Genomic DNA, 17,315 nt, shown 5'->3' with positions numbered 1-17,315 from the left:
TTTTTTACCTACTACCTCACTTCTTGTGGATGGATCTTCACCAATTTGGTGTAGAGATTAATTGGGTCCATGGGGATATACATACAAAGTTGCAGTTTCACATTTTGTGTTTTGCAGTTTTTATGTGTGTTTTCTACAATTACATATAAGAGAAGCAACTTTTCATGTCCTAAAATAACCTTTCATTAATCATGAATTTACATAACTTCTGTCTAGGGGACAAGTACTCCAGCTAGTGTATATAATATAATATTAACATATAATGAGTTTACAAAGGACTCAAAAATCCCATAAATACACATAACAATTATAAGAGGCCTAACTGTATTTCAAGCTGTGCTGATGAGGTTTGAATAGGTGAAACTGCAATATATAACACAGGGTGCAGTGAATTAGACCCTGCATTAGACCTTTATGTCACAGATTACGTTTTCAATTTTACTTTTGGTGAAACAAAGTCTTTAATATCATCATTAAACAGCTGGTCTGCCATATAACATGGAGTAATGAATTAGATGCAATGCTATAATATTATTCACATACTTAAATTAATTTATGTTACTATATGTTGAGTTAACAAGCACTCAAGAACACCATAAATAAAAAATGTAATATCTCTTCTTATACAAAAATGGTATAGAAACAAGCTATCTGATTACCCCTACTTTGAGATTAGACTTTTATCTGGAATAACACTCAGGATAAAAATGTTAAACATAAATAGTTCCAAATATCAGATTTAAACAGGTTTTCAACATAAATAAATAAATAAACTTAATGAAGTAATTAAGTAATGGAGTAATTATAAAAAAATATAGTTTATGATTCAAATTTAATTACATAACAGTAATTCAATTTCAAACCATAAAAATGTTTCTTTATGATGCTTTGGTGATAGTAAAAAAAACACTTCTACTGGAAACTACAAGAGTGTATAATACAAAGTCTTATAACAACCAGCTAAAATGGTATATTTTAGCTATATATACCTTTGTTTTTTAAAACTTGTTAGAAGCTGACTTAATAACTTATGCACCTTTCATCTATTACTTCATATTTCAAAAATATTTAAGATACTACAAAAGTCATACCCGGGGTTGTTGGTTTTGAGTCTAATCTTTTACTTCAAGTATGGACATTTTGTACATTTCTGCAAAAAATTTTTTTGATATCCTTCAAGTTTGCAGAGCATTTTTAATCTATCTAATATTGATTTTAAGGTATCAAATCAACAACTAACAAAACTGTGTTTGTTTGTGTCGTGCTGATGTTCGTAATATATTTGGTATTTTATTTAAAATTTCTCATTTTTCAACCAAAACTACATAACAATAACACATTTATAAAATGTCTTCTTTATTTAACTCCAATGAATATCTTTCAGTATAACAACCTTCATTAATAACACTGAGTGTTTCTCCACAGAACTACACTTTTCTTATCTTTGGATAACTCCCACTAAAGAGAATTCATTAAACATTTCAATAAATTTTGGAGATGGCTAGAAGAAGCAATGACAATGCCACATGTGATAAGAGCCAACCATTCAAAATGGTCAATTAGTGTGTTTGTGTGTAATAAGGTTTCAAAAAGCAGTTAAAGACAGGTCTGCCTAATTACTGAAAAAAAAAGGAAAATTTTTACAACAAAATTAAAGAAGCTAAAGTTAGAAGCTACAAAATAAATCTTTAGAGAAAATCTGAGATTGAAACTAGCTTAACATTACAGGTTTTATTTATTATACCTCAAAGAAACAACTACAAGAAAGACATGCCAATAACACTGGCTCTATATGTAAAGAATAAATACAAAAATTAATAAATTAATTGGTTCATTACATAAACAAACAAATAAAAAATACCAATACCACAAAGATGATCTCTTTTTGTAAGAGCTCAAAAAGAAAAGAAGTTTTTCTTAATTACTTTTATATTTTGATATTCATAAAAAACAATAATAACATCATTCAATTAAAACATACTACTAATATATAAAAATGTATATAAATTGTTTCTTTTCAGTGTAAAAATGTTTCTTTTTGTTCCTTTTCAATAATTAGGTACCCTCATTTAAAGACAACAGATCAACAACAAAGAATCAACTACAGAAAATCATTAATGGAAGGAGGAAAGATTCAAACAATGGTCCACAGAAAAGGATTGGATTAAAACAGTATTTAAAATCTTTGGGTAGTCTTTGAGAGACAGCCACATAAAATTATCATTGGTGGGAAGGTTTTGCAGTGTAAGCTGTAGCCTTGAAAAAGTAAGAATTTTGTCTGAAAGAACTGTTTTCAGAGCTTTTATCAATTGACTACTTTAAGAGTACTTTTGCATGTTTCATTTTATGATAAAAATTAGATCTTTGAAGCTGTACTTAAATAAACTACATTATTGAAGCTAGTAAAATTGGACTACTACAACTGTGATGGAAGTCATAAAGGCACACTTAAGAAAGAACAAAGCTCACAAGGTAGTATTTCTACACAGCATGCATGAAGTCATTTTGTTGTCCTCATCTTTTAACCTCTAGTGATTATTGTTGTAACATGAGTAGACTCAATAATAAACCACTAACTAGCTCGTAATAAGTCCCAGATTATTTTCCCATAACATATGGACCTACAGATCCTCTCAATAATGCACAGCTTACTTCACAATACACAACTTACCTGTTTGCTAACAACTTTGAGGTTTTTTCCAGTGGCTATGGTCATAACATGGGGATCTACAGGTAGACCCAACAATGAGAAACTTAACAAAGGAATGATCAGACACTGTAACCAGAGGATGTGTCCAGGAGGAAGTGGAAGGGGCAGAAAGAAGAGAGCTCCTAACAGCTCTGTCAGTGCCAGGCTGAGACAGCAGCACAACATAAACTGAAAACTGTTCCTCATCTCTGCCATAAAATGTCGAGCCTTGAGAAAAATGACATAAGAATAATTCTAATGTGGACAACTAAAACTACTATAATACTTATACAAACATGTAAAAAAACTAAAACTGACTCCAAATTACTGTTGAACAACAAAAACTAACTGCAATTATAAGCTTTCCATTTGTTAATGATTTTGTACAACTTGCAACTTGAGGTAACAGTGGAAATGGTTCAACATCTGTTTAAATGAACTCTGCCCAGTTTGTTGAATGTATCAGTTTAAGACCAGTATGAAAAGAAAGTAATGTGTGAAAATACAGACCAATATATATATAAACATTTCTGGCATGGTCTAAATGACAATTGTATGAAATTATTAAATGTTTTATTTTTGTAAGTTCTTCAGAACTGATGTTCCACTCTGCACGAAAATCTCTCGTTAATCCTGAAGCTGATGTATGAAACAAACTTTGAACAGTTTTTACTGTTAGTTAGAGATCATTTACTCAAAGTCAAATACAATTAATAAATTTTTTAATTTTTTTCATTGCAAGACTTCTTAAAGTATTTAAAGATGTTATTATTAAGTCCCTAATTCTATTAAAAATTTCCAATGTCTTCACTTTGAAGGTCATGAAAACCTGAAACTTTTTTTCTGGATTTTATGCTCTAAGACTCCTTGTGTAATACTGATGATTTCAAGATTGATTTCCAATTGAAATACCTTACATTAAAGTATTATGATAAGCCTATTAACACCATAGTAGGTATATACAATTCCTTTTATACAAAGAAGGCAAAATACTGTAATAATTGAAAAACATCATTTCAAACTGTCTCCACTTAATATAACTGATTTTCAAGACATAATAACTGTTTTAAAGCAGCTTGTGGTTAACGTCTGTTGATTGTCTGTTCTAACCTTTCCTTAGTACATGAAAACTTTGTTACTTAATTTTCAATTTTAAAATTTTAACTATACATCATTATTTCATATTTTATAAAAAAACAAACTCGTTCTACTTTTCAACTGCCAAGAAAGACATCAAATTTTTACTTACCTTCCTATTCTATGCTTTTGTGACTTCTCATAAAACTGATATGACACTGGATTTAGGTATCTATCTTTAGTTGATCCAGGTATTCAACATTTAATTAAGCATTATAGATTCATTATTGTCATGAATATTAAGTGATGTTTATTTCATGTTTAATTTGGTAATGCTGGCTTTCTGATATCAATATGGCTTAAGCTAATAACACTCAAGTCTATCAAGACAAGGAATGTAAAGTATTAAGTGATATCAACGAATACTGATACATAATTACCCCCCCCCCCCTCCCAAATCAATATAACATGAGGTTGAGTATGCTACATTTAACAAGTAGTGTGATGCCACTGAAAATTTATTGCTTTTCGGAAGGATTTGTTTTAGCTTTTACTGATACAATATACATGTATTCATACTCTCAAGTTATTAAGATGTGTAAAGACTGGGGAGTTAAAATTTTAATATGGGGATGTTATAATTTTCCTACACTGAAAATGTATTTCTGATAGGTACTTACCTCCACTCACATAAATAGCTATTCTCATTCAGTGCAGACCTCAATATGCAAAAAAAAAAATTTTTTTTCATGCCACTAGCCTTCTATCTCCCTTCCATTGGAATTAACTGATTCCAATGCATCTCTCATGCAAATCATCATGCATCGACCCTCCACCAATAAGAGTGCAACATACTCTCATGATGCATGTGGTTCTCTCTATTCAATTTTACCAAACTATCAACTAGAGTTTTGGTAGAAGCTGAAAGCACCGGTTTTCTGTGGGGAGGAAGGGTGGGAAGAGTGAGCAGAAGTAAGTACCTATCAGAAATACATTTTCAATGTAGGAAAATTATAACTTTCGATATGTTACGTTACTTCCACTCACATAAATAGCTAAAATCCCACAGATTCTAAGATCTGATGTGGGGAACAGCATCACTTCTGAACCAGGTATACTCTTCTCCCATCGTAGAAAGATGCCACACATATGTGCGGAAAACAGAGAAGCACATCCAACTGGGAGAGAACTATGGCCAGAAAGTGTTCCGAACCATGCAATATTTATGAAACTCAATCCTAGAAATTATAAAAGTGGGTAAAATTAAAAGGATGTACCCCTAAGTGTAGAGTAGCTAGGGTGTGACGGACCGTATACGGCAAGTCAACAACATCCAAAATTCATGTTGCTGGGAGCCAACATCTACCCGGGGGTAGGATGAGGATCATACCATCGGTAAGTCAACTACAATCCAAAACCCAGATGCCAGGTACCAACATCCATGTGGGGGTAGGAAAGAGGATCATACCATCGGTAAGTCAACTACAATCCAAAACCCAGCTGCCAGGTACCAACATCCATGTGGGGGTAGGAAAGAGGATCATACTGGTGGAAAGTCAACTATAATAAAAAACCCAGCCATCTGGCAGGGGTAGGAATGAGGATCATACCATCTCCACCTCAAGTTCATGAAACCAGAGGAAATCTAGTACCCACTGACTCATAAACAGGGCACATGTTAATATGATAAATTGATAGATCAATCCAGGAACCCAACATCCATTATTGAAAAGATGTCTACATAATTTAAACCATCTCCCTCAAAAGTTAAATTGACAGGAACCACCCCATGTGCATTTACATCCTCGGAAGAAGAAACATCGAGGGATAGCAGAACGGAAAGAACCATAACAATCTGCAATTACCTCCACTGTGACCCACAATACTGATGGAGCATAAATGAGGGATGTATATAGACATCTGTAATACATACATGAGGACTTATGTTGATTGGTTCTACTCTAAATCCAAAACCCAGCCACCAGTAACCAACATCCACGTGGGGGTAGGATGAGGGATCCCAATCGAAGGGGGTGAGCTGCAATTTTGACATCTCACTCCCATTTGTTTTTATGTTTCATATTGGAGGATATCACATCATCTACACCAGCAGAACACCACCACCCTACTCTCAACTGAATGGTTTTATACTCATTTCTATATTTTGGTTGTATTTTATTAACCTATTCAGGAGGATGCTTCCACAGTCCACCATCCTAATGGCTTGGAACTGGAAAGTAGTAAGGACTCTCAAACTCCACTAGAAAAAAAGGGGGGTAAAACGTGGTGGAAAGTTGGGACAAACAACAACACCTGAGAAAGTGCAATGGTTGACCACAAAACCCTATTTTGAAAAGCAGACCATATTGATTTATTCAATACAAAGCATGGCAGGGATGGGCAGCTATTCCTTCTGCTTTACCTATGTAGTCCATGGGTGGGTATGGTCTGGAACAGGCAAACTTATAAACCTATAAGTTATCTTGTGGAACACTCCATCTCTGCAGTGTGTGTTGTGTGGCCATGAAATTATAATATGCAAGTTGACATGGCTTGACAGTGAGAATTTGAACAGTTAAAGAATACCTGGTCAGGCACTACTCGCCACAGAGCAGGATCCAAACAATGAACATTAATAAAAGGGACAAGGGCCCCTGAAAAGGAAAAATAAGCAAAAAAAAACTTGCCCAGCAGTCTCAATGAATTCTGATATTCTAGAATGGCTACAAGCAGAAGACAATAACCCAAAGAGGAAGAAAACTGTGATCTGATGCAAATGAGAGATGAACATATCATGGGTAGTCCATATGCCCGATTGAAGAAGTACCTCCAAAGGACGACGAAGATGAAATGCCAAAAAAAAGGTAAGGTATTGAACTTGGTGAGAAGATACAAAGTACGGGAGGAAGATGACAAAGAGGAAGAAGCCAATCGAATGAAGAGCCGAACCCATTAGCGAAGGAAGAAGGAGAAAGAACATGAACAGAGGATGGTTGCCAAAGGAGAAAGAGGTGGGAATGGACACCACAGAAGGAAGCCATTCAGGCAATATAACAGAGAAGAGCATGTACAGGACATAGAAGCCTATCTGAATCAGGATGAGGATAAATGTGTGAAACAGAAGGAAAGGAAAATGGCTAAACGGAGGAGTTATCCTCATGAGCCACCAAAGTGTGAAGGAGAAGAAATGATTCGGAGAAAGGAGACAATATGTAGAGGGATAAAAAGCAGGTGAATAGGAGAAGGAAGGAAGACATAAGGGAAGGTGAAACAAAGAACACTGGGAGAGTGGTTCGAACAACGGTAAAGTAAGGCAGTGCAGGACCACATTAATATCCCCATTCAGAAGTGCAGCCCACCATGGCAAACGACAAATCCTGAAGGAACACACCAACAGGTAAAGTGTAGGAGAGGAAAATACCTGCAGGATCATGAAAATAGAAAGGTGTGGGACAGAACTACCCAAAAATCCGAGACCGAGAAGACAGAACACTCCTGATCCAAAAGTCAATACAGTAAATACGCATGATGAAAAACAGTGGGTTGATCAGGGGAAAACTCTGGATCTAGAAACCAACAACAGAAAATTCCATTTGCATTGAGAAATTTCCATGTAGGAAGTGCAAATGAAACAAGCCAGAAAATAGGATAACCATCTGGAGAAACCGGATCACCTCACCAATGATGAGAGGAAAACCATGCATGAAGGCAGAGAACAGGAAGGTCTGGGTAAAACACTAGTGACTGAGGTTGGCGAAAAAGGGATGGAGACAGAGGAAAAGGTAATGGAGAAGGAAGTTGGAGCTGGTGAAGCCGAAGAAACCACAGCTGAGACAGCCAGAAAAAACCGATCAGACAGACTGAACACAGATTGTCAAGGATGAATGAAACCACCCAGAGAAGAAGAAGAAAGGGAGGATAGACAAATCTGTAGGTCCAATCCTGGCTGAAAACATCAATAGCCAGAGCAAGAAGATGAGGAACCGGAGACCAAAACTCAGGCAATTTGTGGTTAAGGGACGTAACAAAACCTTAATGTGAGGAGTACCCCACTAAAGTCAAAGCCACTGGAGAACAAAAGGATCAAGAGATAATTCCATTAGATAAATGTTGTCTGGACGGTAATCCGATCCATGACAAGAGCAAAAGCATCTGTAACATGACACAGAATGATAGGAATATTGAGCATGCAGGCCCAAAAAGTAGATGCAATGTATGAATACAGAGAGATGGAGATAATCAACCACTGAAGAAAAGTCAGAATGGATTATTACCAGATGCTTTCTGGCCAGAAGGAGAAAATGAACCAAAACATGACCTACAGTGAGAAGCTCCAGGACATTGATAGGATAAGACCTCTAGGCCACAAAACAAAACCTCTGAATCTTCCAGTTGATCAACCCACACCAAACATCCCCAAAGGGATGCATCCACAAAATGTGAAAAATCAGATGAAGAGGACGAAGCGGGATACCTGCCTACATCTGAGTCATATCTAACCACCAATGCTGATTGACGACAAGGGTAATAAGACAGATAAAGGATCACTGCAAATTCCACTGGTTGTGAAAAGCCCATATAAAAGCCTGACCTAAGGGGCTGAGGCTACCATGGAAAATCACACACCCAAAAGTGATAGAACTTCATAAGCTGTAATCAAACTGAAAACTCATTGATCAAAGTCAAAGAGGAGAAGGGCATGCCCAACTGAGATGGGCGTAGAAAAGGAAAAAACCCAAATGGATAAGATATTGGATAGGTTGCAGTAAGGACTTCTCCAACTTGACTAACAGCCCATTATAGCTGCTTCAAGGAGCAGCTGATAAGGGTAACAGGCAGACTCCAGTTCAGAATGAGCAAACAGTAACCAGTTGAAAGAAGAAAGTGCAACCTGAGAGCATATAAGTGACAAACAAATGCTCTGAATGCCCAACAAAACATTCAGGACCGAAGCAAGTCTGAAAGGCAATGCATGAAACAGAGAAACTACCCTGTGAAGAATAAATCGAAGAGAGGGTTGCGAGTGACAATGTATCAGGATAAGCAAATAAACAATCGTGACATTCCTCATCAATAAACCTAGAGAAAAAGCCTACCTAAGGGTGAGAAACGATTTCAAAGTAAAATGAGGCAGACTGAAAATTAGAATGAGGCAGGACAAACATAGTACAGGCTGCCAGTCTCCAGTTTGATGCGAGGATAACAGTTAACCTGGAATAAAAGCATGGAGAAAGATGAAGAAAGATGCAATGGCCAGTGGAGACAGAAAACCTTGTATGCTCCAAACAGATTCAGGCTGGTGGCAGGATCCCAAGTCATGGGGAAGGAAGTGGTTACCAGGGACAAAGGAGGTGGGAAAAGGAACTGGATGGCAAGTCCCTCTGATAAAACACAAAAAAAACATGGAACTGAGTAAAAGATCACATATAGTCAAGTTCCCACTGGACCAGAACCCTTTGGTTAGTCTCTGGTTCTGTTGGCGACATGCCCATCAACTATGAATAAAACAATGAGATGAGAAACCCCTAGAAGAGGAACAAAGACGAGTAGATAAGGGCCAGGACGGAAAAGGTACAGGGCCATGTCGTGGCTCCAACTGCAACAAATGTGCAACCAAAGAGGAAAGGGTCAAGTGTTAACACACAGATTAAACATGAGATTCCAAAGTCCAAGATACATGATTGAAAACATATCATCTAAGAAAAATACAGAAATCCAAAACAGAAAGAGGCAGAAAAAGTACCCAGGACAAGGTCACATTACAACCTAGGAAATCCCAAGTACAGTGAAACTATGTGTGTAAAACGAGAGCCAAAAACGAGAAATGAGCCAACTTGGAGGTAATAAATGAGGAATTACATAAAACATAACATATCTGAGAAATCATGTAGAAAAATGCTCTATTAGGCCTAGCTGAAAATATAGGAGGAGTAGGAAAAAACACGGCAAAATCTGGCGGTGTAAAATGGCTATAAAATCTTCATCGGCCTGAACAGGTTTGGCTTGTTCAAGAGGATTAGTGGTTTACGCATATAATGATCAATTTCATGATGGATAAAAGCAGAGAAATCCAATAGCAGGTTTCCCCCACCTGCAGCCTGTGAAAATAGTGATGGAGGTATAACGCCCGATGTGGGAACATGAACCTCAGTATTCATCATAAAATATGTAAATCAAACAAAAGTGTTTGATGTAAAATATATGAGAGAGAGAAAAAATATAAAGACTGGGAAATTAAGTTAAAGGATTTCTTCAAGAAATCCACTTCGGCAATTAAACTAATAAAACCACGATTCACATGAAGAGCACCAAAAGAAAAAATGTCTGAACACAAGTACTGCCAAACAAGAAGTGATAGTTCAGTAGAATTGAATAGAGGGAGCCACATTCATCATGACAGTATGTTGCACTCTTATTGGTGGAGGGTTGACACCTGATGATTTGCATGAGAGACACATTAGAATCAGTCAATTCCAATAGAGGGGAGATAGAAGGCTTGTGGCATGCATAAAAAAACTTGCATATAGAGTGCAGCACTGAATGAGAATAATTATTTATGTGAGAAGAGGTAATGTACCGTATCGAAAATCCCTTTTACTTAATGGCATTGGAAAACAAAAGGTGGTGTATTGTAACAGGTAAAAATCCACAAACCCATATCGAACATACCAGGACTGTATCATTAAACAACCAGTAACACATCTTAACTTTACAACATAGAACATTCCAGGTCAGTATCATTAAACAATCAGTAACACAGCATAACTTTACAATATAGAACATACCAGTACAGTATCATTAAACAACCAGTAACACAGCATAACTTTACAACATAGAACATAACAGGACAGTATCATTAAACAACTGGTAACACATCATAACTTTACAACATAGAACATACCAGGTCAGTATCATTAAACAATCAGTAACACAGCATAACTTTAGAACATAGAACATACCAGGTCAGTATCATTAAACAAACAGTAATACAGCATAACCTTACAACATAGAACATACCAGGTCAGTATCATTAAACAATCAGTAATTCATCATAACTTTACAATATAGAACATACTAGGACAGTATCATTAAACAAACAGTAATACATCATAACTTTACCACACAGAACATACTAGGACAGTATCATTAAACAAACAGTAATACAGCATAACTTTACAGCATAGAACATACCAGGTCAGTATCATTAAACAAACAGTAATACATCATAACTTTACAACATAGAACATACGAGGACAGTATCATTAAACAAACAGTAATACAGCATAACTTTACAACACAGAACATACCAGGTCAGTATCATTAAACAAACAGTACTACAGCATAACTTTACAACATAGAATATACTAGGACAGTATCATTAAACAAACAGTAATACATCATAACTTTACAACATAGAACATACCAGGACAGTATCATTAAACAACCAGTAACACAGCATAACCTTACAACATAGAACATACCAGGTCAGTATCATTAAACAAACAGTAATACATCATAACTTTACAACACAGAACATACCAGGTCAGTATCATTAAACAAACAGTACTACAGCATAACTTTACAACATAGAATATACTAGGACAGTATCATTAAACAACTGGTAACACATCATACCTTCTTTATTCTAGAGTCTTACCTCCATTATAACATGGAATAAACTGACAGGATCCTCTCGAGAGTAGGTGATGGTGCAAGGGAGTGTGTTCAGGTGGTGACTAAGGCCAGTGGGACTTATCCAATTTGTATTCTGTTGCTTTTCAAAGCGAGTTTGCCTCATGCACAACTGGGGATACAGAGGCTCAATTCCAATACTGAAATCATATCAAACAGTCATGTGTGTCTTGCAACTACTTATTGAACAAGTTCAATGATATATTAACCAAATATATGCATTTCCCGAGACATTTTCTTTTAACCATTACAGAACTTGATGTAAAAATTTAAATTGAAGTTGTTGTTGTTCACACAAATATATTATTTATTATAGAGGAGATAACTGTAAACCAGTTATCAAATGACTACCTGGTTCAGCCAAATTAAATACCAGAAACAAAGTTATCCAAACAGTGTTCATTACCAATGCTAATTTGTACAGTTAAGTTTAAACAGTCAGTCATTTCTAATATAAATACTTATTTCTGGTCTTACTTTTTTCAAAAAATTCTAAAGAATCAGTGGTTCACTTACACAGTTCATTTACCAATGAATTTAAACATACAAAGAAATTTTATATTATCCAAAAATTTGCTTTCAAGGTTGTTAGCATTAATAACTAAAGTTCAGTTTCAACAAACTATTCCAAATATATTCTTAGTTATTAATTCATTTATTTCTCCTAATGCTTGTTAATGAATTTTTTAAATTTAACATAAACATGCTCTTTACTTCAAACTATGCATTCAGAAAGAAAAATTAGCAAAAGAAATACAGTAGTATTTATATGACTTCTTAAATAAAATTTTGTGATGTGTTTTAGCTTTATATTCAGATTGCTTTCAAATTCCTCCTGGCAGAATGAGGCTGCAGATATTAATATGTTTACCTAACTTTTAAGGATTACATCCATAAGCATAATTATTATGTTTTATGCACCAAATAACACACAGGTCTAGAGGGCAAGGATTTTCACTTGTTTTCTGACACAGTTTAGTGGTTAAAATATTTACCTAAAACGTTCAGTGTATGAGCCTTAAAAGTAATTTCTTTCATAACTTAGTTGTCTCTTATAAGCAGCACAATTCTTCCGTCACCATTGTTAATAGCAAGAAGTTACTGAAAACATTCATATATCAAATCAATTCAACACTGTCAGTTGTATGTTACAAACCTTCTTAGTCGTCAATACTTCATATGCTAAAGTTCTGTGGTACTTTCCACAAAGATGGGAATGTCTGGCCGTATGTGTTTCATTTACATTAAAGCATAGTACTGAACACCCTTTTCATTGTCTGCTCCAAAAAATGACCTGCAGTTCATCCAGGCTCTTCATATTCACAAGACCTCAGAACTACAGATGTCCAACACCACACTTAAAAAATTTATTCACTACCTCTAATATTTGTTTGAGGAGCTCATTACTCACACCTTCTTTGACGACAATGTGTCTGTGGAGAATAAGTGATGTATATTCCATGTTCTTGACAACCAAAAGAATGAGGATGGTAGAACAGAGCAACGGTTAAAGAGAAGGACTTGGAGACAGAGGCCAAAGCCCTGGATAACTTTGTCATGGCTTAATAACCAGTGAACTTTTGGAAATTTGACCTTTCTTTTTACATTCAGCTATATTTAATCATGATTTATCTACTGTTAACTCTTTCAGGTATAATAAGTAGCTCTGTGTTTAAGATAGTGTATTAAAACAATGTAGCAGAGGATTTTTGAGATTATCAGTTTCATTTGTAAAGTTGAGTACTCTGAAATATTTTCTGTTAACATGAGTAACAGATGAGGGATATTTTTAAAGATTAGGATTCAACTGCTTACCTGACATCAGCCTGCAGGAAGACAGGCATGTTGTGAACACTAGCAGAACTTCCAATACAGCAAACTACCTCTCCATATTCCTGCATTATCTTTATCATCTCTCGTGTAGCTTCTGCTGTGCAGTCAGTGAAGAGAGATACTAACAATGGAACATTGTCCACACGCTCGATGTGTGGTCGAATGTTCTCAATCCCTTTTGGGAGTTTAGCCTAGAGACAAACAATGCAACCAATCAGTCTGTATTGCTTCTTTCCTATTCATTCACCAAATACAACACTGCCATGTTAAATATGAATGTTACAGTTGAAGAAACAAAACTAAACACTAACAGATTCCAAGAATGTTTTTTTTTTAAATGTTGTATTGGCCCGATTATAAGGCGATGTTTTTTTTTTTTGTAAATAATTAGGCTGTAAAATTCATAGTTGCCTTATAATCGCGGTTGACCACAGACCCCTTCTCCCTACTCTAGCCTGTCACATTCCTGAATGTCCAAGATAACATCTGTCTACACATGCGAATGAGCAAGATGTTTGCTCAAGATAATTGCTAATTTTTGCAACTAATCCACCTGCAGGCTGTTCAGTTATAGCATTAATTTTGTTAGTGCATTATTGATTTGACTGTGCTCATTTTAAATTTTATAATAATTGTTATCTGTGAGTCTTATTTTAGTGGTAGAATGCAAGAATGACTGATCACATTGAAAGACAGGAAACAAGAAAGTGTCAAATTAACAAAGGATTGTGACTGAGTTATGATGCAATTCTTAAAATTATGGTGGTACACGAGGTAGAAAAAATGAAACATTGCTGAAAAATTTGGTACAACTGAAAATAATATGAGGCATTGGCAAAAACAAAAGACTGAACTCCTTAATGCACATTCTATAAGAAAGGCATTTTGCGGACCTAAAAAAGGACATTAGGACACTCAATTTTCTTTTCTTTTACTTTTTTTCCTCAGGGTTTCTGAAAATGTGGTTGCCTTATATTCGATATCCCCCTATAATTGATAAGATGCCATATTTTTCTGAAATGGAAGAAAGTTACTACTTTTACTTAAGCTATAGATCTACAAAATATCTAGCATTGTAATGCACCCTGAATAAGCCTGTAAATCATAAAGAAAATGGGAAAAAATTGATCCATGATAAACTATCACTATAATGTTCAATATTAGGATGAAAGCAGTAGATTCTTGTTCATATTTATGGTATATATACCATGCATTACTTAAGTTCTTAGAAAATCCTTTACTGGTGCCTTATGTTTGGTTTTATTTAACAATAAGGACTAGAGAAACTTCATGCATGGTTTAAAGTCATATCAATTTTGTATGTCACTAGCTATCTCAAACAGGCAAGTGTCTGTGTAAGATGCTACTATCCTATTGCTATTTTATAAGTCTTAAGCATGTAATTTTATATAAACGTTACTTTGTTTACCAAATGAAGTGGTTATGGATTTTTTAAAAATCTACCATAAATTAATCTTGGAAGTTTAAAAAATACTTTGTCCTTCAAGATAATAACAACTGCATTTAACAGCTTTTGTGTTTTGTTGGATAATTTGCATGTAATTAAGTAACAAACATTAATTACATTTGTACATGCCAAGTACAGTGCCAAGTAAAGAGGTGCTGGAACACATTTAACTGTGTAAGGTGGGATTCGTTTGAAACAGTGGCATTCCAGCTAAAAACAAGTACAAGTATGCTATGCCCGTGCGTTCCTTCTCTGTTTGTACATAACATATCAGCCTTTTATAGTAACACACTTTAATGACGAGCACAAGTACTTATGTAATTATAAGGTGCCAAGTTAAAAAACTTTAAAAAATTGATTCAGTATTTTTATTGATTCTTTATCAAACAGACATCTCAAAAATAGAGCTAAAAAAGATGCTTAACAACCAATAAACTTTTAAATCAAATTATGGAGAAAAAGTTTGCTGGATTAGCCAAAAATCATGAATCAAGAAAAATCTTCTGCATAGCCTGATTCATGTTTGACATTAAATATTTCATGATAAGGTTAAGGTTTCTAAAAAAAAACACATACAAGCTAAATTATTATACAAATTGCACAGTTAATTAAAGCAATCACAATTACATCTTTAAGCTAAAAATTAGTATCAACAAGGTGTTTTTATCAATAAACACTTTGTTCACTATAACTATTGATTATAAAATTAGTAGGCACCAAATAAACAATAGAGACAGTAAACTATAAGTTTCCAAACTCTTTCTAAATTGTCATAAATAAGAAAATATATCTCAATAACTAAACAAAACTTTAACCTATCAAATAAACTTCAATGATGCTAGAAAATTTCAACTAATAACAGACAGAAATTCTTAGCCACTTTCTTTACTTGGATTGTATTAAAAACTTCAGAAAAAAGTATGTACTATTACAAAAATCAGACCTTTCACTCCTCGACATTATATCGTTATGTATTAAATCATTTCATATCGTTATTAATGTTTTAAAGACTTTTGAAACTTGAATTGATATTTAGAATTTCTTAACTTATAGGCTTTTAAACATTTAACTTATATACTTCAACAAAAAGTAGCAAGTCACTTGACAATGACTTTTAAATGGCAAACACAGTACTGGATGGATTAGACAATGAGACCAGGAAGTGGGAAATCATCATTTATAGCAATCACACACAAAAAAGGCAACTTTATTTTTTGTCTTTACTTAATATTTATTAAGTATTTTATTTGTATATGTTACTAAAGAAGTAGCAGGAGCCTAACAAAATTACAAATATACATTACTCTATTTGACATGTCAAAGGTTAATGGGGCACTTTGCTCAGTGCTTTCAGTCATGTGACTATGTTGTGGTGACAAGTCAACTCCACTAATTCCCAAGTCTTCATCTTCAGTTTCATGTAGGAATATGTCAACTTCAGTTTTAGGCCTGTTTAAAGGATCTGTTTCAGTACACTCTTCTTCCTCATCCTCTTCATCTTTTTCATTCTGTAGATGGTTACTTAGTCGATGTAATCTTTAATTATAAATTCACAGAGAGAGAACAAAACAAAATGACTATCACTTGTGTAAAGCTTCTTTTCTTTTAATGAATACTTGTGTTCATGGAAATATTAAATGTTTTACTTTATTAAATCATGCTACTTTATAATAGTATTAAAACGTTTATTGTAGAGCGAGAGAGGTATTTCCATCACATAAAACTAAAAAAAGAGTGTTGGAATGACTAGTAAGACATAATTGATAGCATATAACACCTTTAATGAATAAACACACACAAGTTATATGCATCACGATAATCATTTAAACATAGCATTAAGCAAGAAGTCTGAGAAGACATATATAAATTTCATTAATAACAAGTGGATCACTGGTTCTCAAGTTCTGCTGCCTGAAGTATCTTTAAGTAGAACAACTCCAAAATACAAACAAGTTTGTTTTTCTTAAACCCTGTAAACCGGTAGTACAACAATGCAAGAAAAAACAGTCTTGGAAAAAGTTAAGTAACACGAAAAAGTGTTATTCATGCTTTTAACCATTAATGTCTTTGACTATTCATTGTCACTACAGCCTAACTACTGTTCTGTAAACTATACAACATACTTCACTACAGCCTAACTACTGTTCTGTAAACTATACAACATACTTGTTACTACAGCCTAACTACTGTTCTGTAAACTACACTACATACCTTCCACTACAGTATAATTACTGTTCTGGAAATTTTACAACATACCTTCCACTACAGCATAACTACTGTTCTGTAAACTACACTACATACCTTCCACTACAGCATAACTACTGTTCTGGAAATTTTACAACATACCTTCCAGTACAGCCTAACTACTGTTCTGTAAACTACACTACATACCTTCCACTACAGCATAACTACTGTTCTGGAAATTTTACAATATACCTTCCAGTACAGTCTAACTACTGTTCTGTAAACTACACTACATACCTTCCACTACAGCATAACTACTGTTCTGTAAACTACACTACATACCTTCCATTACAGCCTAACTACTGTTCTGGA

General features: G+C 34.6%; 1 protein-coding gene across 1 annotated transcript in view; it reads right to left on the bottom strand.

Annotated features, from left to right (window-relative positions):
* The window catches only part of LOC106469049 (transmembrane protein 94-like), a 100,951-nt gene that overhangs the window by 7,022 nt on the left and 76,614 nt on the right, over positions 1 to 17,315 (bottom strand). The window contains exons 22-25 of the mRNA XM_022397445.1: positions 16,064 to 16,295; positions 13,274 to 13,482; positions 11,424 to 11,598; positions 2,672 to 2,917 (exon numbers count right to left, since the gene is read on the bottom strand). Coding sequence (XP_022253153.1) covers positions 2,672 to 2,917; positions 11,424 to 11,598; positions 13,274 to 13,482; positions 16,064 to 16,295 — 862 coding nt within the window. The remainder of the gene's footprint in view (positions 1 to 2,671; positions 2,918 to 11,423; positions 11,599 to 13,273; positions 13,483 to 16,063; positions 16,296 to 17,315) is intronic.

This window comes from Limulus polyphemus, unplaced genomic scaffold, assembly GCF_000517525.1.
Source record: "Limulus polyphemus unplaced genomic scaffold, Limulus_polyphemus-2.1.2 Scaffold3275, whole genome shotgun sequence".
Lineage (NCBI taxonomy): Eukaryota > Metazoa > Arthropoda > Merostomata > Xiphosura > Limulidae > Limulus > Limulus polyphemus.
This window is presented reverse-complemented; position numbering and strand designations above follow the sequence as displayed.